At 37.2% G+C, this 19220-nt stretch overlaps 1 protein-coding gene across 3 annotated transcripts in view; it reads right to left on the bottom strand.

Moving 5' to 3' along the window:
* Positions 1–19220, bottom strand: part of ADAMTS6 (ADAM metallopeptidase with thrombospondin type 1 motif 6) — a 313675-nt gene that overhangs the window by 104081 nt on the left and 190374 nt on the right. For all 3 annotated transcript variants that reach the window (XR_009549950.1, XR_009549949.1, XM_060191274.1), the window contains exons 13-14: positions 8769–8914; positions 6540–6603 (exon numbers count right to left, since the gene is read on the bottom strand). Coding sequence is in view for 1 of the 3 variants with exons in the window: in XM_060191274.1 (XP_060047257.1) it covers positions 6540–6603; positions 8769–8914 (210 nt within the window). In the remaining 2 variants the exon portion in view is untranslated. The remainder of the gene's footprint in view (positions 1–6539; positions 6604–8768; positions 8915–19220) is intronic.

The raw sequence follows: 19220 nt of genomic DNA, 5'->3' as shown, positions 1-19220 counted from the left end.
AACCCACCAAATCACCAGTGAGTGGAAACACGTGTGGCTTGTGAACAGAGAGGAGCCTAAGGAGAGGTGCCTGGGGCTAAAGCCCATATCTACTCTGAGAGCTGGTAACAGTATGGCAATTTTCCAGTTGAGGAGCCACCTCCAGTTTGTTTTACCAACAAAAAGATTGCTGAGGGTAGAAGAGGACTCCCCTAAGGCTCACCAAATGCAACTGTCAGTCTCCATTGCTACTGTCTCTCAGAGGCTGGAGCAGCAGTGGAGAGGCCCTGTATTGGCATGGGGTGCTGTGGGCAGAGAACTGACTGGGAAACTCGGGAGAAGATCTATACCCCAGTTGTCTGGAGATGGGGCTGTGTAGTGAAAGCCTTTCTACATTGCTCTCCTGATGATAACATGATGAATAATTGCCTCAGAACCCACAGACTATAAACAGGACTTCTTTGGAAACTCATGGGGCCAAATGGTGCTACCCAGTGTTGCTCCGGATACTGGCAGAGCAGTTGAATTGAGCTCAGGGCTTTGGATCCCTGGGGAGCGGGAGTCTCCTTGCATAACCACTATGCTATCTCTCCCCCACTCTGATTTATCTCTTGTTCAGGGTGAGTGATTAAGCTAAAAAACCTACTTACAGTTCAAAAGCCCTCAGGTTCCCATAGCCTACAGGGAAGAATAAGAACAAAAGAGGGCTTTAACAGTAAGTGTGTTTCAACTCAGGGAATGAGATAACATTGAAACGCTGTTATGTTACACAATGGTGAACTCCTTAGGTGCCCTACTTAGGCACAAGTCAATCCAGGCAAGAGTGATCAGTGGATTGAAAAGTACTGAGAGAGGGACCTCATAACTCACTATATATAATGGTTATACCAAGAAAAAACATTGGACAAATGAACAAGGACAAAAACCCAGATAAAAGTCCCCCAAAGGTAGAAGCACATAAGAAGGAGGTCAAGATCCAAACACTAATTGAGACATTAGTCACAGAAGTGAGGAAAGAGTTTGAAAGAAATGTCATCAGAAATGCATAAACAATAAATGATACTCTGAAAGAAAGCACTAACTATTTCCAGGTAATTAGAGAGCTGAAAGCTGAAATAACTGAGCTAAGAGCACAACAAGCTGAACAAGCTAACACAGTACCAGAACTGGGTAATGAAATAGCTGAGCTACAGAAAACAACGGAGGGGAGAGAGAGAATAAATGAGGCCGAAAACAGAATTAGCAATATCGAGGACGAATTAGAGAAAACTGAGAAAGAAGGTAGAGATCTCAAAAACAGATAGAGATACTGAAAACAACAACACAGACATATGGGATGACTTCAAAAGAAATAATATACGTATTATTGGCTTACCAGAGGAAGAAAGAGAGGGAGGAGAAGAAAGCATTCTTCAGGACATAATAGCTGAAAGCTTCTCTAGGCTAGACAACATAAAAGACATAAAGGTTCAAGAAGCCCAGAGGGGCCCAAAAAGAATTAACCCAGACTTAAAGACACCAAGACACATCATATTTAAAATGAAAAGGAATAAGGATAAAGAAAGGATCCTGAAGGCTGCAAGAGAAAAAGAGTCAGCTATAGAGGAAAACTCATAAGATTAGCAGCAGACTTCTCCACACAACCACTACAGGCCAGAAGAGAATAGCAAGATATCTATCGAGTGCTCTATGAGAAAGGATTTCAACCAAGACTACTGTCTCCTGCTATATTGTCATTCAGACTAAATGAAGGCATAAAAACCATCATAGATAAGCAACAGCTGAAGGAATCAACTATCACCAAGCCTGCCCTGAAAGAAGTTTTGAAAGGTCTCTGATATAAACAATCAGATAACTATAAATATTTCATATATCAGAACACTCCAAAAATCTACAAAAATGCCATTAAAATATCTTCATTTTATAATATCAATAAATGTCAATGGCCTGAATTCACCCACTAAAAGGCACAGAGAAGGAAGATGGATCAGAAAACACAACCCAACCGTACACTGTCTGCAGGAATCCCACCTAACTCAACAAGACTAAACACAGACACAAACTGAAAGGGTGGAATGCTATCATATAAGCCAATGGCCCACAAGAAAGGGCAGGAACAGCTATTCTCATACCTGACACGATAGACTTAAAAATAAATAAAATTTAAAAATATAAGGATGGACATTACTTAATGTTCAGAGGATCAGTCAATCAAGAGGACTTAACAATTAGCAACATCTATACACCCAATGAGAGACTATCTAAATACATCAAACATCTACTGAAAGAGCTACAGCAATATATTAACAGCAACATAGTAATAGTAAGGGACTTCAGCACCCCACACTTTCAACTTGACAGATCATCCAGGCATAAAATCAACAGAGAAATTAGGGAGCTAAATGAAGAGATAGATAAATTAGAACTATTGGACATTTTCAGAGTCATTCACTCCAAGAAACTGGAATACACATTCTACTCAAGTCCACATGGGTCATTCTCAAGGATAGACCATATGTTAGGCCACAAAGACAGCATCAGCAAATTCAAGAGCATTGCAATCATCCCAAGCATCTTCTCAGACCACAGTGGAATTAAACTAACACTTAACAATTAACAAAAGATTAGTAAGAATCCCAAATTGTGGAAGCTCAATAGTACACTACTTAACAACTACTGTGTCAAAGAGAAAATTAAGGAAGAAATCAAAATATTTTGAGAATTCAGTGAAAATGAAGACACAAGCTATCAAAATATTTAGGACACAGCTACGACAGAACTGAAAGGGAAATTCATAGCCATATAAGCACACATTAGGAAACAAGAAAAAGCTCAAACAACCTGGCTGCATACCTTAAAGACTTAGAAGAAGAACAAAGGAACCCTAAAGCAATCAGAAGGACTGAAATAACTAAAGTTTGGGCAGAAATAAATAACACTGAAAATAAGAAAACCAAGGACCAGGTGGCAGTGAAGTGGGGTTAAGTGTGCATGGTGCAAAGCACAAGGACCGGCAGAAGGATCCTGGTTCAAGCCCCCGGCTCACCTCCTGCAGGGGAGTCGCTTCACAGGTATTGAAGCAGGTCTGCAGATGTCTATCTTCCTCTCCCCCTCTCTGTCTTCCCCTCTTCTCTCAATTTCTCTTGTCCTACTCAACAACGACAGCAATAACAACAACAACAACAATAACAACAACTATGATAAATAACAAGGGCAACAAAAGGGAAAAGGTGGCCTCCAGGAACAGTGGATTCATAGTGCAGGCATTGAGCCCCAGCAAAAACCCTGGAGGCAAAAAGAAAAGAAAAGAAGAAAACCATATAAAAGATCAACATAGCTAAATGTTGGTTCTTCAAAAAAGTAAAGAAAATCCACAAACCTTTAGCCAGACTCACAAAACAAAAAAGGAAGAAAGCCCAAATAAATCTAATCAATGATAGGAGATGAGTCTGGAATCCATGAAAGACTAGGCTGCACAGATACATTTTGGGGTTAAAAAACATGTAAATAGCATCAAAAGCAACTAGCACTGGAATTACTGAGAGAATGAGTACTGTTAGGACTGAGAGAAAGGTCAGTGGCTAATTTCTAGGCATTCAAACATTAAGATGAGAAGATAGAAATCAGAAAGGAGAACAAGAAAGAATATGAAGTAAAATAATAAGACAACCAAAAAGTTTCCATATCATGAAAGTCTACTAAAGAGCAAATAAAATGAAAACTCAGAGCTGACTATTGGATTTAGTATGGAAATCATCTGCACATTGACAAGTGCATTTCCAATATAATGATGAAGGCGAACATAACAGAAATAATTTTAGGAAAGCATGAGAAGAGGGATTATACTATGTAAAAAGTCCTTTGGAGATTTTGTTTTAAAGGGAGAAAAGAAATGGGAAAATAACTTGTAGTTTTGTTTGTTTTTGCCTTTTTAAAGATAAGAGAAATAACCATGTTTGCAAATTTATGAAAAGTAAGCACCTACATATTCATAAAAACAACCAAGAATTAGAATAGGTCTACAGTTTACACAGTAAAAGTGAGGGATTGTAGGTAATATGCTGATGACATGAAATCAATACCATGTTTTTCAGTAAGAGGGAGAATGATAATCTGGAAATAATATTATTATATATTAAGACAAAGGATAACTTCTAGGTCCAGATATTCTAGAACTAAGAATACAGATCAAATTGATGGGGTTTACAGTCAACAATATTTTTACACCTTTCCCATATTTGGGAGCTACTCTCTCCCCTGATCTATCTTTTCAGTCCTTTTTCCAGCCATGACATCATCTTCCCCAGACAATAACTTGGGTCCACCTGCATATCAGATGTCAGGCTCAGGAAAAAACTAATATAGTCATGGGCCCTTGGAATATAACTAAAATAGGTCTACTAGCTATCTTCAAAACAGAGACCTCAAATCTTCATCTGCAATATTCCAGCCTTAGAGTACTGGGTACAGGTGTACCTATATCCATTAGCAAGAGGTAATTTATAACTCAGTGTGAAAGTGCTTAATAGCCCTCTGAGATTAGACTGAGGCTTAATAAACTTGGGATCCCAGTAGAAAGGCCTAACCAATCAAACTTAGACCAAATGAGTTTGGAATCTAGCAGAAAGTTCCAAAGAAGGCATACTCCATAAACTTAATACTGGTTGGATACAAGAGATGACGCTCAGTGCTTTGACATCTGGTAGAAAGTTTAAACTTGTCAAATAAAGAAAGGACTACAAAAGCTGGAAAAGGACAAGAGACTTGCTCACAAATGGCCTTTTTGGTTAATACCAGACCAACCCCTCATCTGGGGTACTAGTTAGGGAAGTCTTGGATTTCCACAAAGATATGATGGGCCTAGACCTCTAATAGATCACTCTCTCCACCATCACTGATCACTTTCTCTAAGAACATGAACATAAACCTTCTCACGGGTCACTCCAGGAACTTATCCTCCCTATAAAGTAGCAATAGTAGGGACTGCCCACTCTCTGAAGGGAAGCTGGACCATCCTATCCTGCCACTTGGTCCAGAAATGAGTGCAGCCCAGAATGTTCCCATCTGTGACCACAAACTGCAAACTCAAACAATAGGGACTCAGAGGTTACACAGATTCCTGTGCTAAATATAAATACATATGAGCCCTGGGTCAGTTAATTTTATTCATAGATTTTTTTTTTCATGAATGGGAGCTACTCTCAGCCCTAACCCAACTTCTAGGCCTTTTCTCTACTTTGACACCATCTTCTCAGACAATATTTTTATCCAACTCCATGTTAGCTATCAAGCTCAAGCAAAAACTATGATAGTCATGGGCTCCTAGGAACATACTTAAAATGGACTTCCTAGCTTCTTTGCACCCTGAGATCTCTATTTTCATCTGCTCTGTCCCTACTTTTTTGGTTCCTGTTCATTAATCATTTTGTCCTGCTTTATATCTTGCTGCCTTTCAGCCATCAAGTTACAGATGCTCTCATGATTCCATCCTGACTGGGCAGACAACCTCACCAATATGTCCTGGAACCTCACCTCTATGGAGCTCTATCCCACTAGGGAAAGAAACAGGCTGGGGGTGTGGATCAACCTGTGAACACCTATGTCCAGCAGAGAAGCAATTACAGAAGTCAGAACTCCCACTTTCTATACCCCAAAAGAGAATTTTGATCCATACACGCAGTGGGGGAGAAGTAATAGGGGGAAACTGACCAGAGGGCTCTGAACTTAACTCCATCAGGACCCAGAGACAGGTGTATATGTGGCCTGGAAAGGAATTTTTTTTTTAAAAAATGGGGAAATATATACAAATATAGACAGATAGTTGTAGAAATAATAGTTAACCCGTGTCTGCAACTTTACAAGATCTGCTGTAGCTTACAATGAAGGGATTGGGGATTCAGAACTCTGGTGGTGGGGATGGTGTGGAGTTGTACCCCCATTATCTTGTAATTTTGTAAATCAATATTAAATCACTAATAATAATAATCAAATAAGCACAACCCCCCAAAACATCAACTATAAAACTTTAATAGAACATTACTACAGCATGAAAAAAAAAGTACTGAGGAGAAAAATTAAGAGAGATCAGTATATCAGGGATCTTGCTGCTGAATTCTTGGAACATAGGGGAGTTTCAGCAGTTGGGGAGAGGCAGGAAAACAGAACAGGGCGTATGCAGGGCTTTATGGACTTTGAATGGTTAGGAAAAATAATGACATGGGACTCTGCCAACTCACACAACATAAATGACATAAAGAAAACAACAGGATTATAATATTGGTGCATTTAGGTAAGATAGAAGTGACAAAGTTAGGAGTATTAAAGGGTCAGGTATTGAGAGAGTCACATATGGGAGAAAACAAGTGATCCATGTGCTTCCTGTAGACCTTTGTTAATGAAATTGATGGATTTGAGGCCAGTTCTATTCATTATTAACAGTTTGAAAATTTTCATGTGACCCACACACAGACATCTAGGTAAATAGGTTATAATTTTCAATAAAACTTCCCTGTTCTAAGAGAAATACAAACTAATTTTTCATAGAGTTTGAGTTTACTTACATCTGTGTTACAGGAGCGATACCGTTTCCTTTCCCCAAGGCAATATTTTCCACCTCCTGAAGGTCTGAAAACATATTTTGTTAAACATGAGAATATAATTTATCCACAAAGAATGCATATACTACTTAATGAAAACATACTAACTTTTATCAGAAAAAAGAATAATACTAACATTTACTTGAAGAAATATAAATTTTGAAACTGTATTAATTAAAATAATCATGGTGCTAATTATTATAAATAATTATTATGGCTATAGAACATAAAATATAAGGCAATTTACTATCAATAACTTTGGAAGACAATTGTCATGATTTACATTATTGAAAATACAGTTAAATCAGTGTTCTAATTTTCATAGTAAACAAGCATTAAGTTCAACAAAATATATTTAAACATTTATAATGCAGTCATTTGAATCAATGTTACATGCTCAACAAATAGAAAATGGGAAGTTTGTTTTTCTTCCAAATTAGAGGCAAGGAAAAGATATTAAATAATTCTGTGAAGATAGCTTCAGTTCAAAGCAAATATTGCAGAAATGAATTTCTATCTCATTTAAAATATTAAAGTTTAGAAAGTAAGGTTAAATGTACATGCCTTTGCATTTATACTTTCTTACACTACTAAACTTGTTAAGTGTATGTCAACTATTTGATTTACACAAATTGCTACAGTATTAAATACTAGAGAAAACTGCTATTATTTTGGCATGCTATCTTCGAATCTAAAGAACTATATATTTTTAAGAGAGGCCCTGATCATTCTCTTAAGTAATTGACATATTATCTACTATCATAGGGCTTTACTATAGGTTACTAACTTACAATAGCCTTAAACTGTAACTAGGTTAACTACTCTTTAATTTAAAAAAAATTGCATTTTAATTATTACTTGACTCATTGGTATCAGGATAATTAAGGTGATATTTTGAATATACTTTGAATGCTGGCTCTAAACAAGGAAAAGATGTAATCCTGTTGGAGCCAACTTGGGAGATATGTGGCAGTCTGAGAAAAACAAGATGGTGACAGTGACAGCAGTACTGCTACTTTCTGAACAGACAAAAGTATGCTCTGTTTACCAAGAAGGCAATAACTGACAGGAAGCAGGAGACCAGAAATACAAAACCAATATAAAGGGCAGCAAATTAAGCTAAAAAAAAAAATGAAGAGGTTAAAAAAATAAAACAGGCATTTAGAGAGAATAACCAAATAGAGGAAGTCTGAGTTCTAAGAGAAATAAATATTATAAATAAATAAATAAAATCTTTTACACACAAGGTGAAGAAAGTAGAAGTGGCACTATAACATTCAGCAGCAAATCTTATATTCAGAAAATACTGATACTATTTTTGTCAAAGAAGATCTTAACTCCAGAGAATAGGAGCTCTTGACATGCAGCAAGGTCTGAACACATATTTTGTTAAACATGAGAATATAATCTGCCCACATTTTCATTAAGCTAAGGAAGAGTTTAGTGGCTATGAGGACAGGAAAGTCCAACCAGAGGGCCAGTCCACCTGTAAAGGACACCAGAGGGTTGGAGAGGGGTGCGGAGGAGAGGCAAGAGTCTAGCAATGCATACTGATGGAGCTGGCCTTCTGCCAGGAGAACTCTGGCTGGAGAAAGAGAGAGGTGGGACAGGATCAGTTTGACCTGCATGGGGAGAAAAGTGGTGGCAGCTTCAGAAGATGATTAATGGGGGCATGTGAATGGAAACTATTTTAACACATGGGCAGTATTCTTTTCATTGTAATTTGTGATGCGAATCAAGGCATTTACCTCTTGAAGTTCTCTCATTGGTCCTTTTAATACTAATGTAGCAGTAATAATTTTATGTGACATGTGAAAAGACCTTAGGGTTTCCTGGGAATAATGGTAAGTAGCAAAAAAAAAAAAATCTAGACCTGGATTCATCCATAATTCAGTAGTTTTGGGGAAGAGGAAATCTATCTGATGATTACTAGATTAAAAGTCTGACTTTACCTGAATAGATGCATAATGCTCCCCACCCCTTCTCTCTCTCTCTCAACAAAAAAAAAAGTGGGTAAAAAGGAAAAAAACAGTCAAAGAAAAGTCCTCCACTTTTTCTGTGCCTATTGCTTGTTCTGAACACAAGCACTTGGCTCACTAGTGAAACGTTTTTACAGATAACATGTGAAACCACAGCTTTGAATCATTTCCAGCAGTGTCTTTTTGTTGGCTCTGGCTTACTTTAGCTACTTACGCTGGACTGTCACAGTGTCTTAGGGATGAGGAGACGCCTCCACCGCAGGTCCTGCTGCACTCTCCCCACAGCGACCAGGGACCCCAGCCCCCATCTAGGCTCTGGGGCCAAGTGCCAAAAGGAACACAATCTCCCTGATAACACCACTGCAAGATTTCACAGAAAACACAGAATTAGCTTTTAGACAGATAAAGCTATCAGCATAGACGTACATAACAGTAAGGTAATGACCAATTATAGGCATTAGCATTCTCCCAATAGATAATAGACTGTTAACTGTGTTTAGACATTGGTGAAGGTGCATGTGATTTGCAAATTATCATTAGCTAGGCAATGATTTATAATTTTCTAACAAGTACCAGGAGTAAAAAACTTGACTTAGCCTCTTTTTTTTTATTTCTCCTCCAGACTTTTAGCGCTTCTCATTATAGAGACCTCAAAAGTCTTTTTTAGATATTTTAGTATTAAATTTTTTTTATGTTCCACTATTATTAGACTCATGGAATGATAACGCAATGTGGAAAGTTCCCCAGTAAGGAATTTTTATGATGGTAATTGCTTTTTCTTAAAAAAATATATATTTTAAAGGCCGGTTGAGGCTACAATAGTTAAAAAATGTGTTGTGGCATTTCATCTACATGAGTACTGCAGACATAATAAAAGTAATGCCAAGACACTAGAACTGGGTACAAAAAACCCTTATATATACTGACTAGCCATGTGCATAGCTCCTGCAGGAAGATATGCTTTGGAATTCTTCTCAGATCTACTCTCTGCATAAACCACACATACTACATATAAATAGAAAGTCAAGAGACAGACATCGCATAATCAGTTCATAACTCTAACATGACAAATCTTATTTGCAGAATATGACAAAACTAAAACATTCATTAAGAAAAAAGGAAAGGAAGGGACTGGGTGGTGGTGCACCTGGTTGCGCAAGGATGCAGGTTCAAGTCCTTGATCCCCACCTTCAGGGGAAAAGCTTTGCAAGTGGTGAAGCAGTGCTGCAGGTGTCTCTCTGTCTCTCTCCTTCTGGCTGTCCTTATCCAATAAATAAAGTTTTTTTAAAATAATTTTTTAAAAAAAAAAAAGGAAAGGAAAGGGAAAAGGAAAGGGAAAAAGAAATCTTTGAGGTCCTGCTGCATGATGAAGTTAGGTGTGACAGTGTTTTGCAGACATCTATCACTGGGCAATGAGAAATTGTACTCATGTGTCAACAACTGTCCTGTAATCTGTTAACCCCCTTTATTGGGGAGAATCCCTAAGCATGTCTAGGTTCTTATTGGCACAATTTTTTTAATCATCAAAGTTTAACAAACCATATGGAGGCTATGAGAGTCATTTACTTATATGAGGAAACATGATTACTACATTAAATAAGAAACAGAAGTGTGAAATTGTTACAATAAATTGTTACAATAAATAAAATATCAACCTTACATTTAGAAGGTATTACGATATGTGTCTACCTATCTCTATATATCCAACATTTTTTCACATTAAATATTTTTGCCCTGTTTTATATCTTACCACCTTTCAGACACCTTTCAGTTGAGGATGCTATGATTCCATTCTCAACTCCCTGGGCAGACAGGCTCACCAATGTGCCCCAGGACCTCACTTCTCCAGAGCTCTACCACACTAGGGAAAGATACAAACAGGCTGGGGGTATGGATCAATCTGCCAATACCCATGTCCATCAGAGAAGCAATTACAGAAGCCAGATTGTCCACCTTCTACACCCCAAAAAGAATTTTGGGCCACACTCCCAGAGAGATAGAAATGTTAAGGAAAGATGATCAGAGGGCTCTGAAACTCTAACTCCATCAGGACCTGAAAAAAGAAGGGTGGGGGTAGAAAGGAAGGACACTCAGAAGAAGTAGTAGTAGTCAGGTGTGACTTAGCAAGTAGTAGTAGGTGTGGCTTAGAAAGGAGGAGAAGGCAGGACCATAGTAAAATGGGCAAATATATATATAAATATAGATAGATAGTTACAGGAATAATAGTCAACACCTATCTGTGATCTTAGGAGAACTAATGGAGTTTCTAATGGATGGAATGGAGACACAGAACTATGGTGTGGAGTTATACCCCTGTTATTTTATAATTTAGTAAATAAATATTAAATCATTAATTAAAAAGGAAAAAATATAAGAATAAAGTGTAATGTGGAAAATAAATAAATAGCTGACCCTAAATGGAAGCTGATGATCATTTTTATTCTAAAGCCAAAGGCCTACGTCATTATTTTATATGGGTGCTGAATGCTCCTGTATTTGGTTTTTATATTTATTTATTTATTTCCTTTTTGTTGCCCTTGTTTTTATTGTTGTTGTAGCTATTGTTGTTGATATCGTCATTGTTGGATAGGACAGAGAGAAATGGAGAGAAGAGGGGAAGACAGAGAGGGCGAGAGAAAGATAGACACCTGCAGACCTGCTTCACTGCCTGTGAAGCGAACCCCCTGTAGGTGGGGAGCCGGGGGCTTGAACTGGGATCCTTATGCTGGTCCTTTGCTTTGCACCACGTGTGCTTAACCCACTGCACTACCGTCTGACTCTCTATTTGTTTTTATGTGAGTCCCTTTAGAACTTCTTGGAGGAAAAGTTTAATGTGATAAATTCCTTTAGTTCTTGTGTTTCTGAGAAACTCTCTATCCTTATATCTGGTATAAATGAGTCTAGCAGGGTAATATATCCTTGGTTGGATGCTTCTCTCATTTAGCATCAATAAATGCCCTGTCATTCCTTTCAGAACTTTAGAGTTTCTGTAGAAAAATTTACTGATAATCTTATGGGGTTTCCCCTATAAGTGACACTTTTATTTTTTCTCTCGCTGCCCTCAGGCTCTTTTCCTTGCCCTTTGGTTTTTATCATAATAATGATTGTATGCCTTGGTATATGTGTATTTGGGCTTATTTAGTGTGGCACTCTGTGTTTCTTGTTTTTTAATATCTCTCACTTTACTAAATTGGAAATTTTCAGCTATTATCTCATCCAGTATATGTTCCACCTCTTCTTCTGGGACACCTATAAGGCATATGTTGCAAGTTTTAATCTGTCTCCATAAGTGTTCTTTTGTGTTTTGTTTGATTTCATCAATCCCTGAACTTGCACTCATCAAAAAAGATCTCTCTGGAGAATGTCATGGGCCTCTTGGAATATACCTAAAATAGACCTACTAGCTTTTTCCAAAATGGAGACCCCAAATCTCATCTGCTATAGTCTTACCTTTAGGTTCCTAATTATTAAGCAATTTGCCCTTCTGTATATCTTAATGCTTTTTCAGACAAATTGCAGATACAACCATGACGCCAACCTGACTTCCCTAGGCAGACGACCTCACCAATGTACCCTAGGACCCCACCTCTCCAGATCCCTGTCCCACTAGGGAAAGATAGAAGCAGTCTGGGAGTATGGATAGACCTGCCAAGGCCCATGTTCAGTGGAGAATCAATTACAGAAGCCTGACCTCCCACCTTGTATGGGGTCATAATGACCCTGGGTCCATGCTCCTAGAGAGATAAAGAAAGGAAAGTTTTCAAGGGAGAGGATGGGATGCAGAACTCTGGGAATTGTGTGGAATTATACCCCACTTATCCTATGGTCTTGTCAGTCTTTTTTTATTTTATAAATATGAGCAGTATTGCTTCACTCTAACATATCCGCATAAATTGGATAAATTTGGTTCCTTTTTGCTAATTCAGCTGTTTAACTTGATACAAAAATTGAAAGGGGAGCCAGGCAGTGGCACACCTGGTTGAGTGCATGTTACAGTGTGTAAGGACCCAGGTTCAAGCCCCCAGTCCCCCCCTGCAGGGGGAAAGTTTCACAAGTGGTGAAGCAGGATGCAGGTGTCTCTCTGTCTTTCTCCCTCTCCATCTCTTCCCTCTTCTCAAATTCTGGCTGTCTCTATCAAATAAATAAAGTTTAAAAATTGAAAGAGGTAAAACTATTATATTTAAGAAAACTCATATAGCTGCATTTTTGCATTACTTTATTTAGAAATACATTTAGAACTGGCCAGAAAAGTGACATAATTCAGTAAAACTTTAATTTTTTTTTTCTGTACAATGTTGGGTGGTGACACACCTGGTTAAGTGCACACATTGCCATGTGCAAAGACCTGGGTTCAATCCACGAGAATTCTACCTGCAGAAGAGGGGGAGGCTTCGTGAGTGGTGAAGTAGGTTTGCAAGTGCATTTCTCTGTCTCTCTCAGTCTCTACCTCCCCTTCCCTTCTCAATTTCTCTCTGTCCTATCAAATGAAATAGATAGAAAAAAATTCTTTACAAATATTTTTTCACCATTCAAAGCATCTCTTACTACTAGACCACTAAAACTCATGATCTATGTCAGAGAACTGTCTTTAAGCAGGATACATTATAAATCAAACAATCTAACTTTGAGAATTTTTCAGAATTCCATAAAGGAAAATTTCAAGATAAATACTTTCAACATTACAAAAATTTTCAATTACAGCCTTTTTAGAACATGATTATGAAAGATTTTGAACCACAGCCAGCACTGGGTCCAATATGCATCTGGAATGAGACCTCTAAGGAAATCCTAAGGCTGTCAAAGGAAGTGATATTGGTGATTCAGTAGACCATCCTTCACAAGTTCGAAAAACTGAGAATTGGAGCAAAGAACTCTTAAATGCCTTATCTTTGCACCGTGCAGGTGTAGGAATGCTAAAGCTTATTTCAACCCAAATTCTAAATCAGTACCTGTCATCCCATACTTCTTAAATTTCTAGAGCAATTGGAAGAACAATTGTTTCTTCACTTCCTGTGTTTACAGCTTGGGACCCAGTCAAAACATACTATATTCTACTCTAAGTGAATTAAGGTCTAAGACTGTAAATGTCCTTTTATATATACAGTGCTTTAAAAAGGCATATCATAATCCAATTCTAATCTAACCTCACTTCCCATGTGAAAATATTAGAAATATATGGATCGACCAGTCAACGCCCATGTTTAGCGGGGGGAGCAATTACAGAAGCCAGACCTTACACCTTCTGCAACCCACAACGACCCTGGGTCCATGCTCCCAGAGGGATAGAGAATGAGAAAGCTAGTGGGGAGGGGACAGGATATAGAGATTGGGTGGCGGGAATTGTGTGGAGTTGTATCCCCCCCCATCCTATGATTTTGTTAATGTCTCCTTTCCTAGATAAAAAAAAGAAAAAGAAAAAAAAGGAAAAAAGAAATATATGTTGTGTATATATAAAAACCATAACCAGGCCCTATCTCTAACAGTGTCTTGTAGAATCATTAAATCAATCTTTTGGCAATAAAGCAACTATCTAAAACCTTCTTTGTGGTTACCATCAGAGGTTGCAAGGATTGGGTTTTGATTATCCTTAATATCCTGTCCGGTAGCAATGTCAACACCACTACTAGAGATCTTACAGTCCAAATCTTTGTTTACTATTTTATTAGATATAACATCCCTCATATTCCTTTCCAAGGGCTAATGTTGATACTATGTCAAATGAAAGTTCCTTTGGCTGAAAATTATATTAATTAATTTGTAGAAGTTTGACCCATGGATGCAGATTACCAGCACACTGGCTCATCAAATTTCCTCCTTTGGTTAACGCTACTGTCCCTGAGCACATCCATTCAGACCATATGGTTCTTATTCAGTCCTTGAATGGCTTATTCAGGCAAACATCCAATAGCTGTAATAGCGATGTCAGACCCCCCAGGACTCACGCAAAGATCAGTTTTTAATTTTTTGGCTATATTTCTTACTCCATCTGCTAAATGTGCATGGAACAGTTCCCATACTTACATGGAACATTTGTGGAACTGCGCCCCCGGGCAGGGATCCTATATCTTTTGCAGCCAGAGTTTGACGAGATCATCATGGATCCAGTCCCCTGGATATGTCTACACTATCGCTTAAGCAACATTTCTACCCTCCTCCACCTTTTAAAAAGATTTATTCAAAAATCTACGAACAGTTTTGGTTCTATCCTGCTGGCTAAGCAAAATGTAGGTTTTTTTCTTGTCCCTTCTAATGAAAATTGGCTTTATAATTCAGAGTTAAGGTCAGAGATGGCAGATAGCCCCTTCCTGTTTCTTAGACACTCAAACTCATGTTTACCCTCACTAATGCTGGCTAGTGCCCATTAAGACAGTTTTACAAAGAATATTCTGCCAACCATCATATGAGAAATAATGATCCTCTAATAATTTTTTAATAATTACTAGTACCTTTTCATTTTTTTGAGGTAATCAGATAGAAACAAAGTTATTCTGAAGTTAGGCAGTGGTATACCTGGTTAAGTGCTCATATTACAGTGTGTAAGTAAGGGCCCAGGTTCAAGCCCCTGGTCTCAGCTGCAAGGGGAAAGCTTCACAAATAGTGAAGCAGGGCTGCATATTTCTCTCTATTGTCTATCTTCTCCTCCCTTCTTAATTTCTCTCTGTCTCTACCCAATAATAAAATTAACAAGAATTAAAAAAAAGAAAGTTACTCTCATTTTAAAGAGGAAATTCATTATTTTCTCAGTTATAACACAAGTGTATGTTAATTCAATGCCCTCTCCATGATGTTTCCTTATTTTCATTTTCAAAATGACAAACTGTTCTAATAAGTGAAATCCCTTTAATGTGACAGGATAATGAGCTGATTGAGCTCCAATTCAGTAACTCAGTTACTCCTGTGATGATAAAATTTTGCTCTTTTGCTTGCTGGGTGGGGGGATCTATCTAAAGACAAAATAAATGAGAGGAGCAGCTTCGAAAACTTTGGATTCTGTATGACCTGGGCTAGAATCTTATCTCTGTTATTAAGTTGTTCTGTAATCTTCAAAGACTATCTAGCTTTACTTTCTTCATCTGTAAAATGGTGTTAGAACAGTACCTACTCCAGAGGAATTTTGTCAATATTAAAAATGACAAATGTGTGCTTCATACAGTGTAAGTACTTTAAAAACATTTTATTATTAACATCATTGTTACTGAAGAGCCAACTATTTTTTATAAGCCAGAATACAGACTGGCCACACAAATTGAAAATTTCACTTTAGTTTATCATTAGCACTTTGCAAGGCTTTTCTGATTTGAGTCAAAATTCTGAGCTTTGGTTTAATTTCCAAATAAATATAACCATAATGGGGGAAAGAGAAAGAGAGAGAGATTTAGCAGTAGTAAAAATGCTACATTCTTCAGGGAAGAAATTAACAAAAAAATTCATAAGTAAACCATATAGCAAGTGTAAATAGTATAAAATAAATCAAAAAGTGCTCAACTCATACATCTAGTTCTTTGTATTATTTTTTAATCCCTAAACATTTAGGTTAATTCAGTTCTTTAAAAGCTTCTTCATAGAGTGAATGACAGTGACATTTTGAATATTTTCTTCTATAATTCTGTTATTTTTCTTACAAGGGGATTAAATCTATTTGAATAATTTTATTCATTCATTCATTGTACAGCTGTTAGTGCTATTTCCAAAGCTATCTACTAATATTCTGTGTCTCTGGAAGAATGACAAAGGGTTCAAGGACAAGACAAGAAGGATGACAAGAGGCTATATTAACTAGAATGCGTTCTTTTAATTTTTTAAATATACATATGAATAACAGTACTACATTTCAAAAACATATTTAGAGATGAATAGAGTTGACAGTCATTATCCTGTTAAGAACACAGATCTTTAGAAATCCAATGTTTGCTCTTTCCATTTACTTTCTTTGGTTTGGGCATAGTCTACTTACTACCCACTTGCTTATCTAAATTTAAAATCAATACTGTTATCTCTAATATTATTGATATCCTTTTTCTATGTATCTTTTTAAAAATTTTTTATTTATAAAAAAGGAAACACTGACAAAACCATAGGATAAGAGGGGTACAGCTTTGCACAATTCCCACCACCAGACCTCCGTATACCATCCCCTCCACTGATAGCTTTCCTATTCTTTAACCCTCTGGGAGTATGGACCCAAGGTCATTGTGGGATGCAGAAGGTTGAAGGTATGGATTCTGTAAATGCTTCCCCACTGAACATGGGCATTGACAGGTCAATCCAGCCTATGTATCCTTTTAAATGACTTGGGATTTCTAAGAAGATGTCACTGCTATCTTATTCATGCAGATAAGGCATTTGAGGACCCTGCTACTTAGCATAAATATATCAAATAAATGATTGTTAGTATTGAACTATGTGTCCTCAGACAGCTGTAATTCATGGCTTACTTATTGAAATTGATAATAAAATTATGAAGTGTGTATAAAAAGGCTCTAAGATGTTTAACAGAACATATTCTTTATGCTTCGGGGCTAAAAATTAAAGTGAAAACAAACCACAATCCAAGTAAAAATATTATTCAGGATAAATAAAAATGATGCACCAATGTCTAAACCACAAGAATAATAATCAGTTAATGGCAAATAAGCAGATTTTCACTGTAACTTTTCCCACTTAGAGTGGATTCCTTCTATGTAAAGATTAATGTGAATTGCTACTATCCCCTAAAGCAACCAGAAGGACAGAAATCACTAAAGTTAGGGCAGAAATCAATAACATTGAAAATAAAACCATACAAAAAAATCAACAAAAGTAAATGTTGGTTCTTCAAAAGAGTGAACAAAATCAGCAAACCTTTAGCCAGAATCACAAAACAAAAAAGGGAGAGGACCCAAATAAATTGGATACTAAATGAAAGAGGACACCGCAGAAATTCAACATATCATGCGAGGCTTCTATGAACAACTATATGCCACAAAGCTAGAGAACCTGGAAGAAATGGACGATTTCCTAGATACCTACCAACTTCCAAAACTAAGTAAAGAGGAACTGGATAACATGAACAGGCCCATCACAGCTAATGAAATTGAAACAGTTATCAAAAATCTCCCCAAAAATAAAAGTCCTGGACCAGATGCTTTTACAAATGAATTCTACAAAACCTTCAAAGAAGAACTAAAACCTCTACTTTTAAAAGTCTTCCAGAAGATTGAAGACACTGGAATACTCCCTTCCAGCTTCTATGAAGCCAACATCACTCTGATACCAAACGCAGACAGGGACACAAACAAAAAAGAAAACTACAGACCAGTATCTCTGATGAACACAGATGCTAAAATATTGATCAAAATTCTAGCCAACCGGATACAGCAGTATATTAAAAAGATTGTTCATCATGACCAAGTAGGGGCTATCGCAGGCATGCAATGTTGGTATAATATACGTAAATCAATCAATGTGATCCACCACATCAAAAAAGCAAGACCAAAAACCACATAGTCATATCAATAGATGCAGAGATAGCCTTTGACAAAATCCAACATCCCTTTATGATCAAAACACTACAAAAAATGGGAATAGATAGAAAATTCCTCAAGATAGTGGAGTCTATATATAGCAAACCTACAGCCAACATCATAGTGGTGAAAAACTGGAAGCATTTCCACTCAGATCAGGTACTAGACAGGGCTGCCCACTATCACCATTACTATTCAACATAGTGTTGGAAGTTCTTGCCATAGCAATCAGGCAGGAGCAAGGAATTAAAGGGATACAGATGGAAGAGAAGAAGTCAAACTCTCCCTATTTGCAGATGACATGATAGTATACATAGAAAAACCTAAGGAATCTAGCAAGAACCTTTTGGAAATCATCAGGCAATAAAGTAAGCTGTCAGGCTACAAAATTAACATTCAAAAGTCAGTGGCATTCCTCTATGCAAACACTAAGGTAGAAGAAGTTGAAATCCAGAAATCAATTCCTTTTACTATAGCAACAAAAACAATAAAATATCTAGGAGTAAACCTACCAAAGAAGTGAAAGACTTGTATACTGAAAATTATGAGTCATTACTCAAGGAAATTGAAAAAGACACAAAGTGGAAAGATACTCCATGTTCATGGGTTGGAAGAATTAACATCATCAAAATGAATATACTACCCAGAGCCATCTACAAATTTAATGCTATCACCATCAAGATCCCAAGCACATTTTTTAGAGAATAGAAAAATAGAGAATAGAAAAAATGCTACAAATGTTTATCTGGAACCAGAAAAGAGCCAGAATTGCCAAAACAATCTTGAGAAGAAAGGACAGAACTGGAGGCATCACATTCCCAGATCTCAAATTGTATTATAGGGCCATTGTCATCAAAATTGCTTGGTACTGGAACATGAATAGACATACTGACCAGTGGAATAGAATTGAGAGCCCAGAAGTAAGCCCCCATACCTATGGACATCTAATCTTTGACAAAGGTGCCCAGACTATTAAATGGGGAAAGCAGAGTCTCCTCAACAAATGGTGTTGGGAACAATGGGTTGTAACATGCAGAAGAATGAAACTGAACCACTATATTTCACCAAACACAAAAGTAAATTCCAAGTGGATCAAGGATGTTACACCAGAAACTATCAGATACTTAGAGGAAAATATTGGCAGAACTCTTTTCTGCATAAAT

The sequence above is a fragment of the Erinaceus europaeus genome, chromosome 5, assembly GCF_950295315.1.
Source record: "Erinaceus europaeus chromosome 5, mEriEur2.1, whole genome shotgun sequence".
Taxonomy (NCBI): domain Eukaryota; kingdom Metazoa; phylum Chordata; class Mammalia; order Eulipotyphla; family Erinaceidae; genus Erinaceus; species Erinaceus europaeus.
This window is presented reverse-complemented; position numbering and strand designations above follow the sequence as displayed.